This window comes from Asterias amurensis, chromosome 3, assembly GCF_032118995.1.
Source record: "Asterias amurensis chromosome 3, ASM3211899v1".
NCBI lineage: Eukaryota > Metazoa > Echinodermata > Asteroidea > Forcipulatida > Asteriidae > Asterias > Asterias amurensis.
This window is the reverse complement of record NC_092650.1, coordinates 7,136,026-7,163,925: the sequence shown is the minus strand read 5'-3', so window position 1 is coordinate 7,163,925 and position 27,900 is coordinate 7,136,026. Positions and strand designations below refer to the sequence as shown.

The 27,900-nt window shown below is 39.0% G+C and overlaps 1 protein-coding gene and 1 long non-coding RNA gene across 4 annotated transcripts in view; one reads left to right on the top strand and one right to left on the bottom strand.

The window, feature by feature from the left end:
* The window catches only part of LOC139934853 (uncharacterized), a 107,722-nt gene extending 87,164 nt beyond the window's left edge, over positions 1-20,558 (bottom strand). For 2 of the 3 annotated variants that reach the window (XM_071929260.1, XM_071929261.1), the window contains exons 1-11: positions 20,512-20,558; positions 15,000-15,179; positions 10,995-11,095; positions 9,870-9,980; positions 8,994-9,076; positions 7,234-7,641; positions 5,999-6,370; positions 4,223-4,418; positions 2,693-2,757; positions 1,988-2,185; positions 579-759 (exon numbers count right to left, since the gene is read on the bottom strand). In XM_071929260.1, the coding sequence (XP_071785361.1) occupies positions 579-759; positions 1,988-2,185; positions 2,693-2,757; positions 4,223-4,418; positions 5,999-6,370; positions 7,234-7,641; positions 8,994-9,076; positions 9,870-9,980; positions 10,995-11,095; positions 15,000-15,169 (1,885 nt within the window). In that variant the 5' untranslated portion in view covers positions 15,170-15,179; positions 20,512-20,558. The remainder of the gene's footprint in view (positions 1-578; positions 760-1,987; positions 2,186-2,692; positions 2,758-4,222; positions 4,419-5,998; positions 6,371-7,233; positions 7,642-8,993; positions 9,077-9,869; positions 9,981-10,994; positions 11,096-14,999; positions 15,180-20,511) is intronic. The other variant, XM_071929262.1, reaches the window with a different exon arrangement.
* A 642-nt stretch (positions 20,559-21,200) lies between these two features.
* Positions 21,201-27,742, top strand: LOC139935238 (uncharacterized). The gene is made up of 3 exons (XR_011785783.1): positions 21,201-21,323; positions 22,888-23,153; positions 25,282-27,742. It is a non-coding gene; the product is annotated as an uncharacterized lncRNA (long non-coding RNA).
* Positions 27,743-27,900: the final 158 nt, after the last annotated feature.

The following is a 27,900-nucleotide window of genomic DNA, read 5'->3' as shown; positions in this document are numbered from 1 at the left end:
AAAAAATACAGTACCAAAGTAAGTAATATTTTGAGGGAAGCTTTCTACCATAATTCTCTTAAAACTGTGTAAGTTTAATGTAAATTTGTGGACATTGTGTTTTCTGTCCTACAAAAAGTGACCAGACGCTTTAAAGGGAAAGTACATGTTCGGTAATTACTCAAAACAAATATTAATTTAAAACTGACTTGGTAACGAGCATTGGAGAGCTATTGATAGTATAAAACATTGTGGGAACTACTCCCTTTGAAGTAACGTAGTTTTTGAGAAAGAGGTAATTTTTCACTAAAATATTAAAAGACTTCTAGCTAGAAGTCTTTTATCCCTATCTGAAAGCACACAAATTCGTCCTATAAGGGTGTTTTTTCTTTCATCATTTTCTCACAACTTCGATGACCAATCGAGCCCAAATTTTCACAGGCTTGTTATTTTATGCATATGTTGAGCTACACCAAGTGAGAAGACTTGTCTTTGACAATTACCAATAGTGTCCCATGCTTAAACAGAAGCACCAGAGCCTGTGTCTAATGCTCTTATAAGCTCATCCGTAACACACAACCAACATTATCACTTCCTACCTTCTGTGTCCGAGCCGACACCAGAGAATCGGATGCTCTCCCCAAGCTCCGTCATTCCCATAACTCCCTGTCCTTTGTCTCTCTCTTCTTCCTCTGCAACTAGACTCAATCTTGTCGTCTCCATCAGGACCACTGGGTCTTTTCCTTCCGGTGTCTTGATATGACCTGTGCCAAAACTCGGCTTTAAAGGAACGTTACAGAACTGGTAAGAAACAAAAATCGTGAAGATCACAGATTTACATAAAACTTACACGGTCCAATGATGATGATAGTTGAAAACATCCCCTGAAATATTTCTGTCTGAAATGTCATATTTGATGAGAAATGAATAATCTAACTTCGCGTTTGGAGTTTATTGGTCAGTGAGCGTTTTATTAATTTTCATTTTGGCATCGATGCAATGAAAATTTGTAATTGGTTTTCACTATTCTCTTGTGACCCAGATGGCCGATCGATCTCAAACTTCTACAAGTTTGTCAGTTTATGTATATATGGTGGATTACATTTAAGTGCTTACACTGCCAGCAACTGTTTTGTTAGCAAAAACCAATTCTGTAATAAGGGAATCAATGGTTAGGCCCTCCAGCTATAAAATGGTTAGGCCCTCGGGTAAACAACTCCTTGTAAGGAAATGCTGTGCGCGTCGCACGTATCGCGTGATGTTGCACAACTGTTTCAGCCAATACTCTCGACCAATAGGAATGAAGAAACTGTCTTATACGCACAGGTGCAAGCGTGCGTGTAACGGCCATGTTATAACACTTTTTACTGGTGTTATATCATCCGTTCAAACAACACCTCGTGATGCCCTCTAGACCAATCAGAATGGATAAACCGTCTTAGGTATTTATGAATGTTCCTTTAAAACAACAGAAGACAAAAATTTGAGGGAAAAGTTTACAAATCCCAGCAACAACAAGCAAACTCGCTTTTTACCTCCAAGGTTATAAAATGTGCACGTTTAGCTTGTATTAGAACTTTCAGGACCAAGTTTGCCCCAACCATGAGTTTTAAATTCTGTTTCTATAAATACTTTACTTAAACAAAGTTTGTGGCTTAACATTGTTTCACATTGTTGGGAAAGTACAAATAGCCATGAAATATCTGAAAGTAAAATAAATTCAAACGGCCATCGAAGTTGCGAACTTATAATGAAACAAAAAACACACTTGTCACACGAAGTTGTGTGCTTTCAAGACCTCAAATTGTAATTCTGAGGTCTCGAAATCAAATTCGAGGAAAATTACTTCTTTTTCGAAAACTACATTACTTCAGAGGGAGGCGTTTCTCACAATGTTTTATACTATCAACCTCTAATCCTTACTCGTTACCAAGTAAGGTTTTATGCCAATAATTGTTTTTAGTAATTGCCAATAGTGTCCACTGCCTTTGAAAAACCTAAAACTTACCCGACTAGTTTGGGTGTCGCCGGAGAGAGACCCAAGAGCCTCTGTTCTAGTCCTCATAAACGCCCCTAGAGAGACACGGTCGAACGATTCGTCACCTTGAACCTCCGACTGGTCCTGTATGGTCAAGTGACTCTTGTTCGGTGAAGTCCAGGAGGAAGCGTTGTGGATGGAGAACTGGTCCGAGGAAATGTGCTCATCCTGTCAAAATTATAATTAAAATAAATAAAAAATATCCTGTGTTACAAAGGCTGAGCACTGTATATATGCATCGTCTTGTCTGAGCTTACAAGAGCGACATCGTGGGACTGTACAACTTTCTTTCTTTTTTTTGAGGTTGTGGGGTGAAGCCCACAATGTTTTTAAGCAGGTTAGATTAGTTTTAGTTTTATTCATAGAGTATTATATTTATAGAGCCAATTTCATGGCTCTGCTTACTGCCGAATTCTGCGCTTACGATCGCGATTCCCCGCTTACGTGCAAGAGACGAATTTCTGCGCTAGCCTTGCAAGCGTAGACTGCCTAGTAACTTGGAGTACGCACGCGCAGAAGCCAAAATGCGCCGCTAACCCGTAAAATACGGTTGCCGTAAGCACAGAATTCCCTGCTTCCGTAAGTGTCGATTCTGTGCTTACGGTAAGCAGAGCCATGAAATTGGGCCCTGGTCTGATCCAAGGCAACGTGTTTCTTTAACTGATTGTATCTTACTTGTCTAAATTGATTCTCTTTCTCAAAAGCTTCTTGATCCTCAGCTAGGAGAGCTGCTGCATCATCTGAAAGAACAACCCAAAAATATACCCCAAAACCCTCATTAAAATATCAAAGTCTTATATTGACCCATTTCACCGGACGTCATCATCAGAAAAATCTTTAATGCGCCATACTGGTGGGCAAATTACTGTGCGTTTTTATATATAACTCTATGCATAGAGTATGCTGTGCGTTATGCAGTGAAGTGCACATTTTAGGCAACGCGGCGTTAATACAGGAAAACCTAACTTGCCCACCAACATGGTGAGCGTGGCACCAGTCGCCATGTGTGACGCCCCTGCAAGGGGTCAATAGCCCACATATTCACCATACAAGGTACTCAAGGCGCTGGGTATATACAACCTTTCAGAAAGATAGGTTATTGCAGTGAGTGATGAATTCTGAGACCAAACTATTAAGCACCTTATACAGCAGCCACGAGCACCGGGACGAACCCCTTCTCTTTTCGATAAGTGCAGTGGGTTCTTTTACATGCATTACACAACACATGGGACCAACGGCTTTACGTGAATCCAAAGGACGAAGCGAGTGTCACGGCTGGGGATTCGAACCCACACTCTGCTGATAAGAAGCACCAGAGTTTGATTTCGGTGTTCTTAACTGCTCGGCCAAGACATCTACACAATTATAACATTTGATATCTGAAGATAAAAGTTTTGTGTGGACAAATAGACATTAGGCCGATTTCACAAGGGTCTAAGATCGATCATAGTTGCTAAGCAAAGTGTGGTGTAATAATACAAATCACTATGGTGATACTGAAAACATGTACAAGCTGTGACTGGTATCCTGCTTATTTTCGCTTAGTTTAAAATGTTTAAACAGTATTTTCTACTTTAAGCAGCTCTATGAAATTGGACCCTTGACCCTGGGCCAAATTTCATAAAGCTGCTTTAGTAGACAATTTTGCTTAACAATTTTGTGCTTTACAAAAATTAGCAGGATGCCAGTATAATATTGCACATGCAACATGGCACTTTTGCTCAGCATAACTTGTTTGTGCTTGGCTACTTTTTGTGCTTAAGCAGCTCTATGACAATGGGTCCAAGAGCGACATTCTTCTTGTGTGTTCACAGATGAAAAGCAGCTTTCAAAAACATTTTTACAGATTAGCTTCAAGGTGATTCTTGTCTTGAATAATTGCAAAGGGTCTACACTTCTGAAAAACCAACCATGTTCTGCTCCTCTAAACCAAGTTAACTTGACACAACTGGGCATCATCTTCCATTGCAAATCCCCTCCAATACCTGTACATCTTGGCTAGTGGCATTCTGCAGGTCCACACATACTTTCGGTTCACTCGTAACCGGAGCCAAGCTGAGAATCTATTTATCAATTACAAGGCAAATTTGAGCAGGTTGAAATATGTCCCTCTTTTACAGAACCTCTGTATTTTAATCTCCATCTCCACTTTGGAATGACCAAACCTTCACCCAGCACAGTTGTTTTTTTTTACTGTGATCTTACCTTGACCTAAAAAATCACCGTCAAAATCTGAGAATCCAATGCCGTTGCCTCCCAGGGTGACATCGCCTTGAGTGTCGTCAAAGGGATTGAAGATCTTTCCCCCACCTTGACTCGAAGGGGAGTTCTCCTCAAAGTTTCTCATCATTTCTTGAATCTGAAGTATGTCCCTCTCTGTGTTTATGTCTCCGCTGTCCAGCTAGATGAACAGAGAGTTTTGTTATTAGTTTAGTCAAAGAGTGTAGGGAACGAGTCAAAAGCACTCTGCATTAATTCAAACTTTGGTGTACCATTTCTGGGATGATGTGATAACACAATGTGGAGTTGCCGGACACTACTAACGCCGCAACCCTACATGGTTGGGTACCTCTGAGATGAAAATCCAAATTTCTACTGGAACATTTTAAAGAGTTCCAAGGCAATAGGCAAGGGGCATTGGAAGCAGTTGCCCCCCTTACCTCCATAATGTGACACTTCACAGACAAAGTATATTATCTCAAATTGACGTTCCCTCGCACAAACAGAGAGCAAATTCCAAGCGCAAAAATTTAGTTGACCCATGATTGACCACTGACTATAGCAGGCCTGTTTGCTTTGTTTTTGAAAGGACAAGGGCACCAACGCATTTTATCCGTGGTAAAGGGCACCCTACGCAGAAATTTTTAATTTCTACTGGAGCAATTCAAGGGCACCAAGGCAATGAGCAGGGGGCACGGAGGCAATTGCCTTTATTGGCTCCGTAAAGTACCAGGCCTGCTACAGCAACACACATGCTCAGTGCCGTACTCATTGGAATGACTCAGTTGGAAAGCTAGTCAACCATCAGCACGGTATTCAACATTTCCTTTGCCTTCTGCAATTTCGCTACAGCCTCACTGGCTTCCTTCTGTGCTTTACACAGGTTTGCATGAAACAAGGCTAGCGGGACCAGGGAAGAAAGCATGGTCCTGAGGCTGGTCCCAAATGGCCGACCATAGTTGTCAACCAATGGTCGACCACCCTGGGTTCCAGTCAAGATAGTCGACCTTTAGTTCTAAACCATGGTAGGCACTCGAACTTGCTAAGTAAGAGTGTGCTGCAGAACCATAGAGTTATATATAAGAACTAGAGGGTGCACAGGCCCATATACACGGCCCCGGCACTGCGGCCATTTTCTAAGTTGACAAAACAGCATCGCATATGGCGCCCCATAAACATAAACTCCAGCGTGTACTTCATATTCAACGCCCGTACTGATTGGTGCGCGTGTCTCCTTGCGGTCGCGTCGCGTTTGTGCAACCGCATCACCAGTGCGCCTACTAGTTCTTACAGTAAATACAACTCTTTGTACAGGACCAATTTTTCAAGTGTTTTGCATACACAAAGCTTAAACCTAGGGTAACTTAATAATGATAGAGCTGCCTTTTTTGCAGTAGGGGGCTTCCAAATGTACAATGGACAACTGGCTAGAGTGTCTTTAGTGTTGGGCAACCAAGCTCAAGACAGGACAAATCCGGGGGTGTTGTTCTTTTTTTCAATTCAAGATCTCTGTCTCAAAAGAATGATGTTCAAATGTTGAGTTTGAGTCTCACAAATATCTTTCAATCCTCCTGACTATCACTCATAAATCACTCTTAGTGTTTTGTCAGAAAATGAAACAGTTGAGATGATAAAACCCATTTGATAAACTCATTTTGATTATAGTCTCTGTTCAATTTGATTCTGGTCAAGTATTCTTGTGGATTTTTTTCTCTTTGAAATTCAAACCCTGCACTGCGTTTATAAATAATAAATATTCACCCCTTCTTGTGTTTCATGCCATCCTCTCTCAGATCCTTGAATCAGTGTCTTCTCCCCATCTCCATCCTCCTCCTGCTCTTCTTCCTCTTCCTGCTCCTCCTCACCATTCCCTCGTCTCTTTTCCTCCGTCACCGGTCCCTCTAGCATTCCGCTGTTCCAGAACCTCTGGTGCAGCCCCTCCTGCGATGAGCCAAAAGCCCCCTCCTCAAAATGGAAGCTGCTGGCACTGCTCAGTGGGCGGAGTTCAGGACTGGTGGTCAGGTCGGTCGCTGAACCGGCAGACTGGGGGTGTGAGGTGGGCAAAAGGAAGTGAGGGGCAAGGCAGGACATTTCTGGGGTTGGTGTCTGATGAGGATCGCTTAAAACTGAACCCTGGGAAAACAAGTTAAATACATGTAGGACAGTTAAATATTTTGCACAACTTTTGCATTTCACATATGTGAGAAAAATATTAAGACAATTCTTTCTTTTTTGTCTATAGAAGATATTGTCCATCAGAAATATTTTTACAGATTTATTATGTGTTGACAGAATGGAGGTTGAACACGGACATACTGTACTACAGTTTTATAACGCCCTTGGTGCTATTTGATCTTAAACATCTCGTTTCAGGCGCTCTTTTGCGTCTTATTTTGGCAAATTCCTTCAAAAACAATTTCCAAGAGTCATTCATTCACCATGTTTTTCGTCAGTTCAATAAACGAGCGATACCATATATGGCATTACTGACAACAGTGCCCTCTGTTGTTCAATGGATTGTTAGACTGGTTCCTTGTGATATCGTGACATCAGATAAACGGGCGTGTGGATTTATATGCGACACAGGTTCGCGTTATCCCTAGCGTGCAATGGCCATGCGAGGGAAATCGATCTCCCTTGCGCTTGATGTGAACTTGAATACCACAACTATTGAGTTCACTGGATAATTATTGTCGGCCGTTAGTAGTTGGTCGAAAACAAATTTTTGTGTCAACAAAAAACTTGGGTTAAAAAAGAGCACGACGGTAAACGGGGAGAAAGGGCACGGCATATAACGATGTATGGCTAAAAATATGTGTCTGTCATGTATATTTTTAAACAAGGGCAACCATAGTTACCATTTTGTAAGCATAAATACTAATGAAATCAAAACTCTGAAGTGAAAAATGGGAAAACCACCAACTTTTACGGTCGGCTGGGGAAGGGCAATCAACAACAAAAAAGGTTTAAATTCAATCATTAATATTGCGAATTACCTCAATATTTCTATCTTGATCACTGAATCCGGATTGATTACTCCATGACCGGAAAAACACCCTCCTGTTCCCAGCATTGGGTCTACCCCCTGCCCCTCCACCAACAACCGAGGGTGCTGTGAGAGAGCTCCCTGTCTCCCCGTCACTCATGCCGTCCCCTCCTCCACCCCCATCCCCAAGGATTGGGGAGGTTACAACTTCACCCTCTGCTGACTGGCGTATACTCATCTCATGCCGTGGGGAGGAAGGGAGGGTGGAGCTGTGCTCATCTGAGCTTCCCCCTTCAAGGCCTGGCCGAGAATGGTGGCTGTCGTCACTCCCGCTGTCGCTACTTTCACCACCGTCGCCAGCATGAAGACTTTCTCTGTCCATGGGAGCAGTAGGGTAGAGCTGTCGCCTGGCATTTTCCTGAAATAGTAATTCAAGTAATTAAAGAGAGTAATTTTAAACAACTGTTTTGTTAAAGACCATGAAGGCATGTAGGCTTTCTATGTGCCTGGCATTTTCTATTGATTGCAGCCTTCTTGATTTCAATCAATTCAGCCCAACTAAGGCTAAATGGCAAAAGAGGCTAGTCCCCTAGTGCTGGGCGAATAGTGAAATTTTGTTATTCGGATACCGCTGGCCAACTATCCGTAATTAACCGGATACTCGAATAATTTTTTTGCCACGAGAGGGCGCTATTTAAAACATAATATTAAAAAAAAAAAAAATTTTTGCCAATAGAGGGCGCTGTTCGTTTGTGAATGAGATCTTATGGGCGGATTGATATTAGTTTTAGACAGTGTCACTCGGTTCATTCATAAAAATGACCGGATCTAATTTAAAGATGGCGATTTGCTTTTTCTTTTGATCGTAATTGACTCTACGTGAAGGAAAACTTGTGTAATCTTTGGACAAATTACGTCAGAAATGTCATTGTTTTAACTCTTCACGGAGGTGAGCATAGTTAAATACTTAATTTATACTGTTTTATGCTGTCTTAACAGAAGTTTCATAAGGATTCAGACGAAACATTTATATCCGTTGTCGCCCGACGTCCGCGGATATTCGGATAGTTAAAGAATATCCGGTTACTCGGTTGTTATTACAGAATTATCCGGTTTGTACAGAGGTATTTGCGCCCTATGCGGATATCCGGTTAAGAAAAAAAAGGCATTCGCGGTTACAGATAGGAAAACCTATTCGCCATTAACCGGATATTCGAATAATTCGCCCAGGCCTATAGTCCCCATCTGTATAATGAGAAAAATGACAATCGTTATAGCAGCTGCAGACAGGGTACATAACCACAAATGGTGGCTTAACGACTAAGGTCGGTTTTTACTATTCACAGTGAATGAATATGGTATTTTCTTGATGGAGAAACAATTAATCCCAGTGCTACAAAGAGAATCTTTGATCTCCTCTAGTGACAAGTCAGGGTTTCTTCATGCCGGTGACACTCTCAAGGAAAAAGGAAAACCCTGCCAAGGTGGAAGTAAACAAAATGAAAGATAGTAGCAACTGGTCTAAAAACAAGTGTTTGGGTGCCAAACAGATTATGCATGCAAAAAGGGAACAAGAAACAAATTCATGTTAAACGCAGCTCTTTTCTAGTCCAGAATGCATTTTAAACAAATACGGAATTTAATCAATATTGAGAAAGCGAAATGAGAAATATAATTTCAAATCCGGAATTTAAATGAATTGAATAGAATACATCTTTTAACCTTTGATAAAACCCAACTAGCAAATATGTGTATTTTTTGTTGGCTTACCCTCCTGACTGCGTCAAGTTCATCTTCAGTGTCAATCTCACTGGTCCCCATTGAGTCTCCTCCAGTCGCGTTCCCTCGCTCTCCTGTTAAACATACAAACATGTTTTAGTCACTTAATCCATCAATTCTGTCACTAAATTGTTACTTCTGTTCATCTGTGTAAAATTCTAGAGGAAAGGTAACCCATTTATTGGGGAGGAATCCCATTTAGTAAAATCCTGTAGATTGAAGAATAAGTCAAGAAAAGTGGAATTTTCTTGACTTGGAATAAATGTGCATGTTTTAAAAGTAATGATGTTACATGTTTAAAGTGCTTACTTCTTACATAGCATACATGTCCTAGTGGCTAGATAAAGGGGGCTTCACAAAATTATTATCCCCGGGGGTCAATTTCACAAAGAGTTAGAACTAGTTCTTACTTGGAGGACTAGTCCTAGGAGATACAAAAAACTTATGGGTAGTCCTAAGTTAGGACAAGTAACTCTTCCTTACTCGATATTAGACTAGTCTTAACTCTTTGTGGAATCTACCCCTGTTCGTCAGGCATACTTTTAGACCATTCCTCTAATTTTGTCATGTTCCTGGGAGCATACAATCTGAAGCTGCTAAAATTAGCGCTAATGGGTTAATCCAACACAATAGCCATTTTAGCTAACATTTATACATTTGGGTTAGAAGAAGCAATTACGGTTAAGTCTCTTGCTCAAGAAAACAAGTGTCATGACAGGGAATCGATCCCACACTGATTATTCAACCATCAGAACTTGAGTCCAATGAACTAGACCTCTCAACTACGACACACCATCAATTAAAAGCAAAAACGCAAGAGGCCTTTTGTTCATGTTTTGTTTTCTTCACAAGTTACACAAGACTAACCTGGCTCAAAGTCGCTGTTGAGCTCACCGACACGATTCCCTTCAAGGAAGCCATTGCTGAACCGTGGCTGGTTGAAACTGCCATCAAGTTGAAGAAGGCTTGTTGACAGATCTAATAAGAATTCCAATCAAACGATAGTAAATGTAACCAGAAGTATTGACACCAAGTGCACTACATTAAGATTTATTTCTATACTTGAATGAAAAAGTTAACTTGGCGTGTGTTGCTCTCCGAAACCAAAGTTCAAGCAGGGTTTGCAGCTGACTATTTCAGTGAGGAAATCAGAAGTTCTGGAAGCTTAGCCAAAGGTACCCCTTTCCCTCGCTTTCTGGATCTAACTGGAAATGAAATGTCAGATTTGTAAGAAAATAACCTAAAAGACCATTTAGCTTTTCATTTCACTGGTCCTTCAGCTTCTGCACTTGTTCATAAGAATTCATATTAAATAAGGATGGTTCTCAAAACTGAACTACCTGGGCAGACCAAGCAGAAACAATTTTGATTAAACCATGAATGTTTTTACCAGCGTTTGGCCAGCAGCATGAAACAAACAAACAAATGCATAAGCCTCCCCTCTTAGGACTGGCCTAGGTATCTAGCAATGCCCAGAGGACTTAAGGGTCGTTCTGGAAGCTTAGCCAATGGTACCCCCTCCCCTAGCTTTCTGGATTCAACTGAAAATGAAATGTCAGATTTGTAAGAACATAACCTAAAATCATCCATAACACCACAGTAAATGACAAACCATGTTGACTCATCCGGAAACAATGTGTAATAACAATAATAATAATAATAATAGTAGTAGGTATTTATAGAGCACTCTTACACATGGTACCACAGCGCTTTACACAAAATTAAACAATAAGAAAATAAATAATGGCACTAATGGAAAAAAAACAGTTTGTTGATGTAGCTGGACACAGTACTCAGGGGTTCCCCAAGATTTGTCAAAACAGTGGGGCAATCTGGACCCCCAAATTGTTGTACTGTTTGTTGTTTGTTTGATTGGCACTCAATTTTAATCGGTAGATATGCTAGCGTATGCGTGTATAACACCCTGGTACTGAATCCGTCGTGTGGACTGGGGTAGGTTGAAAGTGATGTCACAGATGATGTCATACACACCTGCCATCGAGTCTAGCTGTAGAATCCCCAGTGAGGATGTGCTCTGTACACTCGTAGTAGACATCTGGGACGACAACAAGCTTTCCTCCGGTGGAATGTCCCTGAGCAAGCAAGCAAAAAGTCAGAATTATAAAGTTTGATCCATCATTTTCCTTTTGTTTTGGAAGTGTTTGCATGGATTTAGAAACCCTTTTCAGTGCAAAAATTGTGTTCCTTTAGTTTGCTAATATGTAGTCTAGCAAGGAAACACGCCACACAAAAACATTGGAAACTTGTTTGGTCTGGTAATCTAGGTCATTTTAAACGAGATAGACTGTTTTGACAATTTCATAACAAAATACTGCTTTTTCCAAAGCAAGTAGGGATTCCTTCAGAGGTGTTACAATGCAAAATACATTTATGAGGTTCTTTCAAAATAACGTCATCAAACAATGTCAAAATGTCACAGGTCAACACCTTATAAGAGTGGAATTTAAAAAGGAACAGCTCTGTGTTTCATACACAAACGAACACATGACTCTAGTTATTGTTATCATACAATACGTTTATTCTAATGTATACATGTATGTATTTAACAATCCAGCTGTGTTTTTTAGGTTCTTTTTCGCAAACAAGACAGTACTTTGAACTCTTTGGAATACCATCCCACTTCAACTCAGAAAAGCAGTACTTGTTCCAAATTCAGAACTCACCTCAAAACATATCTATTTCGGAAACAATAGCCTCCAAACTTTTAGTTGTCTTGTGTCATTGTGTACTAGCAGAGTTCTTGTTTTTTGAGCCAGGAGTGTCATCATTGACAAACATGGCACATTAGAAATGTTCATTATTATTATTATTATTATTATTATAAATTGTTCTCAGGGCAGCTGGAAATAGTCTTTCATTTTAAAAACTTATTTCTTTCTCAGATGACAGACTCACAATGTACGGTCTAAAACTCATACACGTGTAGACTTGTGACTTTTCTTTTGCAACACTTTAAGGCAAATGAAGCCCACAGATTAACTCCTCGCCAAAACAGCTCAACTGCCAAGTAGGAAATTGGCCATTTAAGGCTCAGGAAATGACTACCGGCTAAGACAATAATACCACCTAGTGCAACGTGTTATGGTATGCCAAGTTGTTCAATAACAGGACAAGGTAAGGTTTGTGATAAACAGCAAAGAGCTTTCCTTTCCTCAGACTCCACCCAACCTAACCATGTGCCTAATTTCATAAAGTTGCTTAAAAGCAGAAACTTGTGCTTACTATTTTTCACTTTTATAGCAAAAATTAGCAATATACGAGTTACAAATTTTATGGGTGACATGATATTTTGGCTGGTACATGGAACCCTATTCTAATAATAACAATAATAAAATCGCACATATCCTAGTTACTAGATTAAGGTGCTTAAAATAGAGAATACAAAAATTTAAAAATTTATTTCGGAGGCTCTTCCAGTCTTCAACAGTTTTTTTAATGTCATGAAATGTAAGCATGAAATGTAAGCATACGTGTACATTTTGTAGTATTCTTCTTTATTTGTTGTGCTTAAAAGTAGCTCTATGGAATTTGGCCCTGAGCTTGAGTTTTACACTGGACCATACATGTACATGTAGGCCTAAGGCCAGTGATTTTAGTGACAGGGACAGTCAGGCCAGTTAACTTATGACCACACAAGTCTGGATGTCTAATTAATATTCAATATCTTGCTGTGTTATCTTGCTGTGTTATCTTGCTGTGTTATGTAAGAGTGTACCAAGTGGTGATTCATGGGTTCTCAGATCTTCTTCCAAAAAATTAGAGTGATACATCATCATACCAAACAAATAAATCCAAAATTTTAGTTTGCTGACGCTTTCGGTTTTGGAGTTACCAGTTATCAAAGTTTCGACCTAAAAGCCCTCGAGAAACGAATAGTACATTCCCTGTAAACACAAAAATGTGCGCCAAGGTCATCCCAACAAAAGTAAAACATTTTTTGAAACCTCCAGTTGGGCTTATAACAAAAGTAAAAAAAAAAAATTGGGATCTCGTTGGCGCATCATGTTACGCGCACCTGAACCTTTGACGAACAGTGCCCTCGTGCCATTTTCAACGCCTCATAACTCAGCGCGCCTATAAGTTCCCATGAATTAAACAAGTTCAAATGAAAGAGCTTGCATCCCTAAAACTTTTGATCTGTAATATTTGTTAGCGCCACTCAAATCCCATTTGATTTTTGCTTTTTATTTGTTGCTGAGAATCTATATAATCATAAAATGCGGACAACTTAATGGGATCATATTGGCGCGTGGATTTCTAGATGACGCAAAATTGCCCAAAATAGGCAGTAGTGTAGTTTCATATGACCTTTGACCTTTGTTATATTGGTGGGCCAACATGATCTCAATTATTTTTCAATTGAATTCTGTTAAGGAACACTCAACTTAACCAAATACAAGAAAAAATTGATGGGATCTTGTTTGGCACAGATACTTACAGTGATGAGAAAAGTGAATGTTGTCCCAATTTAGGCCAAAATGTGTGGAATGACAATACTTTAGAAAACTTTCAAAAAATCTTTTGACATGCAAGATGCAGAGATCCCAAGATTCTTTTTTCATTTGTCATTAGATGAAAACTGTTCCAATACCCAGTTGCCATAAAAACAATTTTTTGTTGTTGGCGCGCGAAGTTACGGAGGTGCAAAAACGCAATATATTGGTAAAATTTGAACTTTGACCTCTATTATCTCTCTGCGCCAACGAGATCCCACGCACTTTGCACTTAAATTTGTTTTAGGGATGCAAGCTCTTTCATTTGAACTTGTTTAATTCATGGGATCCTATAGGCGCGCTGAGTTATGAGGCGTTGAAAATGGCACGAGGGCACTGTTCGTCAAAGGTTCAGGTGCGCGTAACATGATGCGCCAACGAGATCCCAACTTTTTTTTTTTACTTTTGATATAAGCCCAACTGGAGGTTTCAAAAAATGTTTTACTTTTTTTGGGATGACCTTGGCGCTGGTTTTTGTGTTTACAGGGAATGTACTATTCGTTTCTCGAGGGCTTTTTGACCCAAACTTTGATAACTGGCAACTCCAAAACCGAAAGCGTCAGCAAACTAAAATTTTGGATTTATTCGTTTGGTATGATGGTGTATCACTCTAATTTTTTGGAAGAAGATCTGCGAACCCATAAATCACACCCCCCCCCCCCCTAATTTGGTACATTCTTACAGGCAGGGACTCTTATAAGAAGGGATACTATAAATAATTTCCACAAAGCCAAATGAGATTAATCTCAATATTTTCTTTAATTAATGTTTGTTTACTGAAAAACAGGTTTTCTTTTTGTTTGATTCTGATCATGCGAAAAGTTTTCCTGTCCCGTAAACTTCTTGATCCTCAAGTCATAGGGTCTCGGCAAGTTTCCCCAAAATTCAAGCCCTGCTGACCATACTGAGTTCAGTTTGGCTGTGCTGTACCGAAAATGGCAGATCTTGATGTCATGGCCGAGTGGTTAAGAGCATCAAATTCAAGTTCTAGTGCCAAGTCACGAGTGTGGGTTCGAATCCCGGTCGTGACACTTGTGTCCTTGAGCAAGACACTTTACTATAATTGCTTTTCTTAACCTAGGGGTATAAATGGGTACCGGCGAGGGTACAGACTTTGATATTGTGAATGAAAAACCCTTTGAAGCGATATAAACTGTTGCCCAGGTTGTATACTCCAAAGGGAGCTGAGACACATAATAAGAAAGGGATGTTATTGGCCCTATCACCAGGGCACTAATGTAAAGCGCATTGATACAGTTATTGTGAAATGAGCTATATAAGAATTTTTATTATTATTTTGCCTATTTATGTACAGTAATATAGTATACATGTACAGCAGGTAGGCATTCCAAGATTATGATGTGTAACGTACATGTAACATCAAAATGTGTGCACATAATGTACATCAAAATCAGAAGAAAAAGGAACAGCTTATAAAGGGTTTGTGGCAGTAGGATATTGTATTATAAAAGTACGCCCTTACCTTCTGAGTTTACGTCCTGTTGAGACATACATGGGGTCACCCACAGAACCAAGGGATGACCTCAATGTGTCATCAAAGGTCATCCTGTGACCTGCCTCTGCCTCTATGGTCTCATCAGTACCTAAACTGTAGCGATCTGCAAAGATGCCACTCTGTCGTTGTAGATCCATTATTTATTTTCTAAGGATAAAAATGAAAAGATCATCCGTCATTGTAAAGACAGATTGTTATAAGGGAATGCATCTTTTTACTTTAAACATTTAAGTATACCTTACTCTATGCATTGGTTCTACCCTCAGGCCGCGACACTGATTAACACTGTATCAGTACTCAGTGCTTTCCGAGATTTGTAGGAATCTGCAGACCACTTTAGGATTTGAACCAACTCCGTGATCCGCATTCGAGCCACTCGACCTCGAAGCAAGCCCTGTGTGTTCGAGGCCAACTCTAATCCTGATCACATACGCGTAGTATCAGTGTATTAAGGGTAAACCAAAATATAATGTACAATAAATCTTCTTTGTTATCCCCCACACCTCTTTCGCAGAAATATGGACCATTTTTTAATCTGCCCCTTGGGTCCTAATGGTTGTTCTTTTTTTAACACTGCAATTTGATTAATCAAACTTGATGTGCGACGTAAGAAGTGCGCATGTTACGAATCATGTAATATCTGTTCAAAACAAACATTGCACCATGGTGCAGAGGGCAGATTCAACATAATACTGTTACATGGTCTATTTGAGTAAGGTTTACCAGTAGTTTTTGTAGTGACCGGCCAGCAGGTTAGCTTGCCATTTCACTAGTCTATCACCTTTTTCACTGGTCCGTGCTTCAAATGACTTTTCCAGGAATAAATTTGTTCCTATTTAGGAAAAAATTTATTCCTGCAAATGTCGTGGCCAAGCACTTAAGAGTACCAAATTCAAACTAAGGTGTTTCTGATCAGTAGAGTGTGGGTTCGAATCCCCAGCCGTGACACTTGTGTTCTTAAGCAAGACACTTAAAGCCAGTGGACACTGTATCTCAACAATGCATAAAATAACAAACCTGTGAAAATTTGAGCTCGATTGGTTGTCAGAGTTGCGAGATAACTATGAAAGAAAAAAACACCCTTGTCACACGAAGTTGTGTGCTTTCATATGCTTGATTTCGAGACCTCAAATTCTAAACTTGAGGTCTCGAAATCAAATTCGGGGAAAATTACTTCTTTCTCGAAAACTACTCCACTTCAGAGGGAGCCGTTTCTAACAATGTTTCATACTATCAACCTCTATCCATTACTCGTTAGCAAGTGAGGTTTTATGCTGATAATTATTTTGAGTAATTACCCATAGTGTCCACAGCCTTTAACCATTGCTTCGACCTTTGGATGGGACTTACATGTAAAACTGTTGGTTCCATGTGTTGTATAACACATGTAAAAGAACCCAGTGCACTTATCAAAAAGAGACAGGGTCGGGTTTGTCCCGGTATTCCTGGCTGTGGCTGCTGTATGCGCCGGAGGTGCTAGAATTCATCACTGCAATAACATTTTCTTTCTGAAAGTTTGTTTAAATATAATAATATAATAATACAGCGCCTTGAATACCTTGTTTGGTAGGGGATACATGTGCTATTTAAGACTTTGATATTATTAAAGGAACACGTTGCCTAGGATCGGTCGAGTTGGTCTTTGAAAATCGTTTGTAACCGTTTGTTATAAAATGTATGGGTAGGTAAAAGTAGAATACAATAATCCACACAAGCATGCCTCGAAATTGCACGGTTTTCCTTTTACCTTAACACGGTCAGCCATTTATGGGAGTCAAATTTTTGTGTGGATTATTGGATTATAAATGGCCGACCGCGTTAGTTTGCAGAGTAAAAGGAAAACCATGCAATTTCGAGGCAAACTTGTGTGGATCATTGTATTCTACTTTTAAAACATCTTTCCAACATACATTTTATAAAAAACGGTTACAACGCTTTTTATAGACCAACTCGTCCGATCCAAGGCAACGTGTTCTTTTAAAGCGTTTCAGACTGAGAACTTGCCAGCCGGACCACTTGGAGTGAATTGTGACTGGTCATCAGGTGTTTTAACTAGCATTTGGTCAGCGGAACTGTCAAGGGAGAATGCTGATTGGGGTTCTGTGATTGGATTCTAAAAAAGGGCCTGACATCACGATGCAAGAAATTGCAACGCCAGTAAATCACCACAGTACGTAACGTCTCAGTTGGCTTGGTAGACCCCTTTCCTTGCATGTAACATCACAAGCCCTAAACAGTCCCCTCACTAGACTGAGGTCACTAAAGAGTTATAATTGGCTGAGAGTCATGTTTGTCATCAAAGACGTGGGCCAATCCAATAGACCGATCCATTAAGCTCCGCGGCATTGCATATTGACCAATCACAACGCAACAAAGGTCCGACAAATAAGGTCTGACATGTGTGCGCATATGCTTGGCGCACGTGGCAGAGTTGTGCAGAAAGGCATTGGAGAGGCTCACATGTTCTTGCTCACACGTGCGTCATGGGCGGAGGCTACTGGATAGGTCTATTGGCAGGGGTAACCCGTCAAAGGATACATTGACCTTAATAAACGAGAAAGAAATCCACATCGCATGAGCTTTCAGGTAGGAAATGATGAGTACGAGTCATATCCCAGGAGTTCTCTTCCCACAAACTTGTAAAATCTGTCAAATGCCAACCTTCGGTAACCCTTTCAGCCAGTCAGATTTGCAAAGGTATAGTCCTAGTTTTCATTTTTTGTCTCTGTTCAGAGCAGAAACAAGGAGCAAATAGTCAAGTGTAAGTATCCTAACAATAACATTGGCATGTTTCACTTCCTGGAGAGTCAATACAAAACAACAGTCACACGCTACAAATTTGTCAATGTCACAATCAAAAAACGATGAGGTTTAAAAGGCATGCAAACAAGTAGCATCAAACCACACCATAGTCACATTAATTTTCATCAAGGTTCTCCAACTACTGTGTTACATCTTCAGGGTAATTGAAACCCTCAATCAATCCTTGAATTGGGAGAACAACCAACCCCAAGTCATAGTCAGAAGTATGTTGTAAATTATTTGTTCAAAAGTTTTGACATAATTATTGAACTTTTTAAAAGATACCACAACCACGACAAATGAATGATGAACAGTGTTGAACTGTCTGCTTTCTTCTGCCTGTTATTATATTTCTCTGTTTTTGTTTAAATAACATTCTGCGACTTGTTTTCTTGTTCAAATAAAATTTGGGAAAAGATGCCAAATCTGACTGCTGCTTTTATAATGCAATTATTAGTTATAAATTTAACGAGAGAGAGAGAGGGCGTTCCCCAAATGTTTCTGTGCATGCATTGTACATATTTTAATGTACTATTGAGATTGTAGGCCTATCAATAAAAATTATCGGGAACCATTAACTATTTTGATTAGTTAGCAGGTGGGAACCAAGGAGACACAGGATCCGGTTAGACAAAATTAAAATATTTTTAAGCAATTAAATACATGCAATCAGCTCACACAAACAAGATCCACCTTGCCAACCCCAGCTGTACAGTTGTAATAACATAACCCTCCTCGCGGCCATCGGGAAGAGGGTTACATTTAAATCACAACTACCCCCGCTGCAGCAATCTCCACAATGCACCAGTCACAGACAGCGGGCACATTCTATCATGAACTACATGTACAAATTGTATGCAAAAGCCCACTCCAGTACACTTTTTTCCTCTACATGTTATATTTACAAAACTTGGTACTTCTAGTTGTACTACCCCCGTCCCCTGAAAAAATATCCCCACAACCCCACTATCTCTCAAGAATTTCTTAGAATCCCAGCTACACCGTGCCACATACATGACATTTTGAGCACCAAATTGTCGCTTTTATTCTTTTTTTAAATATATTTTTGTTACATTTAACCAATCGAAAATTCAATGGCAAATTAACTCTAAGTGCTTCAAAGTTTTATGTTGCAACACCAACCAATTCAAGTACTCATTCGTCAATAGGACAATCATTGACGGGAACACCACCTGGAAGAAATTGTCATTCAAGCTGAGAAATTTGACTTTCCATAAACTATTTAGGCTCACAGGATAGTTTCTAGAAGTACTTAGTTGCAGTCCTTTCTCCTCCGAATAAAAAACTAACACACCCTTTCTCTCACCCAAGTTGGGTTTATGCAAGTTAGAGACACAGATCAAACTTGAGTAAATATAACACTATTTTGTGGTCAAAATGATTGACAAGAGACGGTCAGGTTCTCTCAATTTTCCTGCAGCCGATTTCACGTTACGTTAGGAATAATCCTATCTCGAGTTAGACGAGTAACCCGTCCTAACTTAGGATGGGTGCAAAGCAGTGCCCCAAGCATGCAAGGCCCAGTTACAGACATTTTGAAGTCCTTTAATTGCATGACTGGGTGACAAAGTAGAATGTTAGACAACTCGTCTGTCAGACACTTCGTCCGTTCAGACAACTCAACGGATGATTTATTCAACCGTCAGACAACTCGGCTTGGGGTCAAGACAAATCGACGGATGGCCGTGACGGGGGCTCAGCACGGGGTGGGAGGGGTCAAATAGCTGCCTGTGGGTGGGGGAGATGTACTGACTAGTGACTTGGCAATGATGCACGGAATTCCCGGTAGTGGGGTATATTATGGTGGGTGGTTTTAATATCCTGGCAAACGGATAATTTAATACGTTTTTTACTTTTTACCATGACCCCGCGGCATTTTCGAGTAAGTATGGCTTCACTGGAACACCACACTTCTTGTGATAGATAATAATTGATAAATAATAATAATAAATTACAGAATTGCAGGAATTAAGCAGGAAAGTTCGTTAAAAATTACAGTAACGGAGGTCAGCCGCTCAACCGTCAACTTGTCTTGGCCGTCCGTCGAGTTGTCTCAAAGTCGAGTTGTCTGAACTGTTGTGTTGAGTTGTCCGAACCGTTGAGTTGTCCAAACGGACCCAAACGGACGAGTTGTCCGACGGACGAGTTGTCCGACGGACGAGTTGTCCGACGGACGAGTTGTCCGAAAAAAAAAGTGTACGGTGTTTTTGTGTTACGAAATACATGGCGGAACAAAAACTGAAAGTACTTGGTTGGAGTTAGACTTTAGAGTTTGACGGTAGACCCTTTTAATTATTAGTTAATTTTGATCTACTCTTATTTTCCTACACTTAACATGCTGGGGCATACAGGATTAACTGTAACACGGGAGTTTTCGGCGTACAGACTGACCAGTCACCAGTGCATACGTCCCCATCCCGTTCATGTCATGCAAAACTTAGTGTGTGTGTCACCACCGCGGCCGTGGGTGACTCATTCAATAATCAGTGACAACAAAATAAAATTGTGGAAGTTACAATTTGATTTATGCGCAAAGTTTCATCATTTCTCGACCAAAACATAACATTCTGAACAACCCTTTCAAGACTTTAGAACACTTACACTACATTTGTCTTGGTTTTATAACCAACCAATGTATGCTAAATAAATGTATTACCTATTTGTTTCAACGTTGCTTCTGGTTTCGGCTCGACTCCGTCGCCATATTTCTCTCTGTAATGTAAATTTTGTATTACCGCCCTGTGGGAAAACGCGTGGATTCTCGTGAGAAGTGAACGAACGCGTGATTTAGTCCACAATAAATAAATCGCGATCGCATTATTTATTTCTGTCTCTAGCTAGCTAGACTCATTATTATATGTGACTTGCTATATTTTGCCAGCTGGTAAATAGTAGTCATTTTTAATGTGTGTTTTTTTTTTTACAACAGATTGTATTTTCTGAATAATATGCAATGACCACACAATGTTGTTGTTGCCTTTTTAAAGTTTATGTGTGTAATTTCCGTTTCTTTCAAAAACTTCATCTTTTATTTATTTTTAGTGAGGGGATGTTTTTTTTTCAAAGTGCAGGATGCGTCCTTTGAGCACCCAAATAAACCATTTTAGTTATCAAAGGTGTATCTCAACATATGCACAAAATAACAAACCTGTGATTGTGAAGTAAAAAATTGAATTGGTCGTCGAAGTTGCAAGTTTTCGAGACCTCAAAATCTCATTATGATGTCTTGAATAATATTATATACTTCTCTCTCTCGAATTAAATTTTGACCAATTACCAAAATAGAATGGCGCCCTCAACTTTAAAAACTTCAAACCAATCCATACGTCGTGCGCGCCCCCGGCGCGCCGTCCGTCCGTGCATCATTAGAGTGTAATGGAAAAAATGGCGAAGTTTTTTTTTTCACACAAAAACTTCATCATTTATTTGGGGAAAGAACCGACTTACGAACAGCAAAACTGACACTGGGTAAGGTATGGTTGATTGCTATAGGCCTTCAGATTTATGTCTTATCAAAGGAAGATAAGACTTATTTTAAAAATTAGATTTAGAACTCTACTGTTAAACACACTTTACTACTCTGAACAGTTTGAGTTAACCCTTCAATTACAAAGTTGTCGTTTATAATAATTTAACTTTCCACATTATACATAACAATTTTATGATGAGTTTAGTAGTTAGGCATGTTTTTAGATAGGCAGTACTTAGGGGGTTTATTAGAGTTAGCTCAGTCAGACTGAAATGAAAATTAATTTAATTAAACTAAATTAATTTAATTAAACTTAATTAATTTAAAGGCAGTGGACACTATTGGTAATTACTCAAAATAATTATTGGCATAAAACCTTATTTGGAAACGAGTAATGGGGAGAGACTGATGGTATAAAACATTGTAAGAAACAGCTCCCTCTGAAGTGACCTAGTTTTTGAAGAAAGAAGTAATTTTCCACGAATTTGATTTCAAGACCTCAAGTCGAGACCTCAAGTTTAGAACTTGAGGTATCGAAATCAATCATCTGAAAGCACACAACTTCGTGTTACAAGGGTGTTTTTTTCTTTCATAGTTATCTCGCAACTCCGACGACCGATCGAGCTCAAATTTTCACAGGTTTGTTATTTTATGCATATGTTGAGATACACCAAGTGAGAAGACTGCTCTTTGACAATTACCAATAGTGTACACTGTCTTTACTTAAAGCCATTGGACCCTTTCGGTAAACAGTATTGTCCAAGGCCCACACTTCGTGTATCACAACTTCTATATCAAATAACAAACCTGTGAAAATTTGGGCTTAATCGGTCATCGGAGTCGGGAGAAAGTAACGGGAAAACCCACCCTTGTATCCACGCGTTTCGCCGTGTCTGACATTGTGTTTAAAATAAATCAGTAATTCTCGTTAACGAGAATTGATATTGTTTTACTGTTTTCTCAAAAAGTAAAGCATTTCATGGAATAATATTTCAAGAGAAGTATTTCACCACTACCTTCTGTAAACCCTGTAAGTTATTTGTAAATCTGTGAACTTTTTCTTTTTTTCCTGTACCGAAAGGGTCCAATGGCTTTAAAGTAAAACTAGGGAAACGTAACAATTATATTTAGATTAATTATGTATGTAGTAATGGAGACCTTTTGAACTGATTGTTTACTGATAAAGCTATTGACTAACCATACAAATACAGACAGAGGTGGCAGTTAAACTATAGCCAATAGTACTTTTATATATAGGTCATCTTGATCAATTTCGGCAAATGAGCAGCCAATTTAACCACCAAGCTATTCTATTTCGCGCAAAATCGAATGCTACTGAAAAGGGCAGCCAATTTAACCACCAAGCTATTCTATCTTGCGCAAAATCGAATGCTACTGAAGTACTACTTCTACTGACAAAAAAGCACTAGCCAGTAACTGTCTTTTGACCAACACAACTTTATTCAATCATAAGTGAATACTCAAGTCAAATGGCTTCATTTTAAAATCAAAAGTGAATAAATGAATTACACAGACACATTTATTGTTTCTACTCTGTTTCAGGTATGGTACAACAGCTGCTGGTTGATGATAATTATGAGTGGCTCCAAGTCCATGACATTAACTTCACAGAACATTTTCAACTTCATCGGTTAATTTTTTAAGTTGTTTAAGTTATCGTCTGACAAGATGGCTTTTTGGTCCGAGTTTATCAATGTGCTTGCCAAACGGAGAGTCCTGATCTTGGCCACAGCAGCAGTAGTAGGGGTAACAGTAGGTGGCTATCTACACCTCAGACGCAAGTTGAGTACATCTGGAGATGGAACAAGGTACTCATTTCAACTTAACAGAATGGAGGACAAGCTTCCCTCCCCCCCTCCCTCCACTGTAATTTTCTTTAAGAAAATGGAAGTCGAGAATTAATCACCATAAGAAGTTGTTCTGTACGTCTTGCATTATGATGTTGTTTACACCGGAGACAATTAGCGAACCGTCGACCCTTACAATTCTAAGAAAGTTGGTGTGTGTCGTAGCTGACATTAAGAGCTCACCAGACTCGAGCTCTGGTGTTTCTGCTGATTAGCAGAGTTGGGCTCCAGTCCGTCGGTCCATTATACACAAAGAGCTAGGATTGATCTTGACTGCAAATCAATAGTAGTTATTATGTAAAGTGTGATGTCACAAATCCACAATTCAATTCACTATGGTAATACTGACAATTTTGTCTTGCGATGAATTTGATTGCTTTGTGAAATTGGCCCCTGGTGTGGCATTTGTGTCCTTGAGCAAGAAACTGCTTACTTACCGTAGGTGCTTTGTCCTCTCCGATGAGACATTAAAGACAGTGGACACTATTGGTAATTGTCAAAGACCAGTCTTCTCACTTGGTGTATCTCGACATATACATAAAGTAACCAACCTGTTAAAACTTGAGCTCAATCGGTTGTCGAAGTTGCGAGATAATGAAAGAAAAACCACCCTTGTCACACAAAGTTGTGTGCTTTCATATGCTTGATTTCGAGACCTCAAATTCTAAACTTGAGGTCTCGAAATCAAATTTGTGCAAAAATCACTTCTTTCTCAATGTCACTTCAGAGGGAGCCGTTTCTCACAATGTTTTATACCATCAACCTCTCCCCATTACTTGTTATTTTTGAGTAATTACCAATAGTGTCCACTGACTTTAAGACAAAGGTCCTGTGTACTGAGGTTGTTAGTACATAGAGGAAGGAAGAGAAGGAGCTTGAACGACCCTCAAAACCGCAGAGTAACAAAAGAATACCCTGACAATGCCCCTGTCTGATCAGTGGAAAAAGATAGGAGACCTCCAGCTGGACGGCCGATTAACGAGCAGGATTAGATCTCTTTGTACAGAACCTGTAGTACCGCTGCTCTGCACCAATGCCTTCGTGTAAAGTTGAACCATTGGAGACAAGAATTGTGAATACACACGTTTTCATTTACCGTTTGTGGTGTTTACATGGAAATATCATAGCATATTTTTACATTTTTTGCAACTTTCCGGTCACTAGCGGTGGATCAAAGTTTGGGTATAAGCACATGAGGGTGGTTTGTATTCAATTATGTTCATCGTTTAGGTGTCCAGTAGCGTCCAAAAAGGTTATCGCGTCTCAAAATAAGTAGTTTTTCCTTTATTATATCCGTACGACATACAACGCCATAGTTTGGTGAAGAACCAAGTGCGCATGCTCAAACTCACATATGCCAGGTCGCCCATTGTCTGCATAAGGTATGTGGATGATAATGAGGTGTTGTTAAACGACCGCATACCACAGGTTCGACTTTTGAAGTCTCTTCGTTCGAACTCCTTCTCTTCCTTCCTCCATGGTTAGTACAAGTAAAAGAACCAGGAACACTTAGGGGCCTATTGCGGAAGAGTAGGGGTTTTAACCCTGGTGTTTCTGGTTCACATAGCAAGCACCTTTGTTTACAGGTCTTCGGGTTTGTGAGCTGCAGTGATTCTGCAGCCAACTCCACGAAACCTTAACCTTATCTCGAGTAAGGAAGAGTGACTCGTCCTAACTTAGGACGGGTTCACGTCTTTGTATGCGGAACTTAACTTGTCCGAAGTACTAAGATTAATTCCAAGTAAGGAAGAGTTTGGTGAAATCGATAGCAGAACACTTGTAAACAAGGCATCCTTGGTTTCATTACCAGGTATAAAATATTTGTATCAACTTTTAGCATTTTCTCCCCCACTCATGGCTTTGAAAATATTTGGTTGACTACAAAATTAAAATGCAAGGATTGTCAGAGCAAAAATAATGGAAACAAAAGACAATATTAACCACAAATTCGTCTCAAAAGGAAAAGCTTGTTTTAATTCTATAAAAAAAAAATTAAAAACCTGGTACTTAGCACTATTTTCACTAAAAATTGTTATGTAAATAATATGAAACATTTTGTTGATTATCTCCCTTGTTTACTTTTCAACAGGCGGATCTAGCAACGAGGCATCATTCATTGGAAAATTCTTCAACAACAAGGATTATTCACCTAAATAACAGTGGAATAAAGATGGGAAAAGTCTGCCAGCCATGTGTGAGGACATTCTTAACTGAAGAGAAACTGGTGATAATAATAGCCACCCTTGGAAACAGCCGGGGTCAAACAGCGGAAACATGTATGTAATGTGCCATACACAACTCTCAGCCAATGATAAATCATATCTTATCATTTGAGCTCAGTAAGACCATCATCTGAGCCTGTGAAAGGTATGGTCATCATTTGGTTCAAACAAGGTTTATCAAAGAAAATAATAGAAAGAAAGGAAGAAAGAAAGATGGCCGCCGCATGATGACGGACAATAAAAGAATAAGAAATCATTATTTCTGTAACAGTGGCAATAGACCTTTTACTTAAGCCTTGGCGTCATTAAGCCGCCATCTTAGAAGTATTGCCCCTACTATGAGGAAACAATGGGAAAACACAGGTTTTTTTCCAGAGACAACAAGACAACAACAACAATAACAACAAAAACAACATAATCCAATAAATACAAACAATTGGTGTCTTTACATAAATGTTCAGTTTAATACAATACAAGTAAGTCTACAGAACAAAAAACTGTAAACCCCCAAAACATCATTCCACATAATTGACTTGAACTACTACTAAACTTTATCTTCGTTACCATTATTCAATAAAGGTACACTGTAACATTGTTAATATAGACCTTTATTTTCTAAGCAAGAACCGGCAACATTGTAGATTAAAAAATTTGTTTTATATTTTTCTGCCTCTTGAAAAATAAAAATTTTAGCTTTGATTTACTTTTTAAAACGAAAAAGATTTGTTTTAGTCTTTGGAAGCAACATTAGCTGAAGTAAACTGTTACCCAACTTGCGTCCGCCACATTTTGCTATAGAGTGAAATTTACCAAAGCCCCACTCCAGTCTCTGATCAATATTTAACAAATAAAAATATACTATTGTTCTGACTCATTACCTCATTTTGATTTAGACATAACTATTTGTACATATCTTGTTTGATTTCTTATAAATGATCCAGTCAATCATCAGCAACAGTTTGTTGTAGAATTATTGTTTATACTTTATATTAACAATATAAAGTTGTCTACTTTTTACAAAGTTTTTATACTGTACATAAGATCTAACAGTTTGTGCTCAAATATTTAACACTTTTGTTGATTTTATCACAATGTTTAAAACAATTCACTCAATGATTTTTTGTCTCGAGGAAGCAAAGCACTTAAAAATACTTTAATTTTAATAATATTTATGTCAATTTAAACTTAAAATGGCAAAATAAAAGTTTATAAAAACTACATGCAACTTAAACTTGCATTAAAACTTGCATTCATAAAAACGTCGGACAATTTCGGTATTCCTCAGACAATTTCGCTATCCGTCACGTGGGTGTGTATAAACCTTTGTTTATGACCAGTAAAAAGAGTTGAAACATGGGCGTGACACGCGAGCTTGCACCTGTGATTTTAAGACAGTTTCTTCATTCCTATTGGTCGAGAGCAACGGCCGGGACAGTTGTGCCATATCACACGATACGCGCGACGCGCACAGCATTCCCTTATAAGGAGTTGTTTACCCGAGGGCGGCGGAGGGCCTTACCATTTCATAGCTGGAGGGGGTGTTGTGTTGAAAGAAATCATTGAACAATTATAATGTTTGCATTTATTTTCCTTTTTGACCAACAAGTGATGATGTTTTTTGACCGAAAAGGTATTTATGAATGGGAATCAAAGTGTGTGACTTCGTCTCGGTAAAATTATCAAGAACCGTATCGTATTTACGATAAGGTCTATGCACATGACTACAAATTATTGGTGCACAAATAATTCTGGGTGAAATCCCAATCCAAACATCGGCAACCAGCACAGCGTGATGGTTTTAAAGCAGTACGGTACACAACACGACAAAGTTACACATTAACTACAGTGCAGAATCCATCTTGGCAACGTTACATGGTAAACTGTACTCGGTTGTTACTGTATTGCAGTATATTCAAGATGGTATTTTTGCATTTAACGATATGGCCTATATATATATATATATTGTCATTCCAGGCATGATTTTAGGTCCCAGCTTATTTTAACATTTTCCAAAGGCAAATTCATTGAAAACCAGACTAAAGAAGGAAGAATGTCATGTCTGTTGTTTAGGAAAAACACAGTTAAAATCTTGATACATTTCAATCAGGATAGTCTCGAGTACCAACAAACTACTTCATAGTAAGTAGTTTTTTAAACAGGAGTCATTTAAAAAATAAATATCTACAACCGGTCAATAACATCAACATCCATATAATAGTCACTCTTTTTATATTTTGTTTTAAAATAAAATAAATCTGTGGATGTATTTCTCATTTAGATAAAACATACAAATTAATAACTTTTTCTTGATGAGGATAAATAAATACCACTTTTGAAAGAAAAAAAGTTTCTATATCTGGGGGGAAAAAAAGGAGAGGATGCATCCAGGAAAGGTTAAAAAAAATGAGAATTCGCTGGAGCCAAATTCATAGCCATTGATTGTTCATAAATGGTGAAAGAAAATGTAAAATCAAAAAAAAATAAAT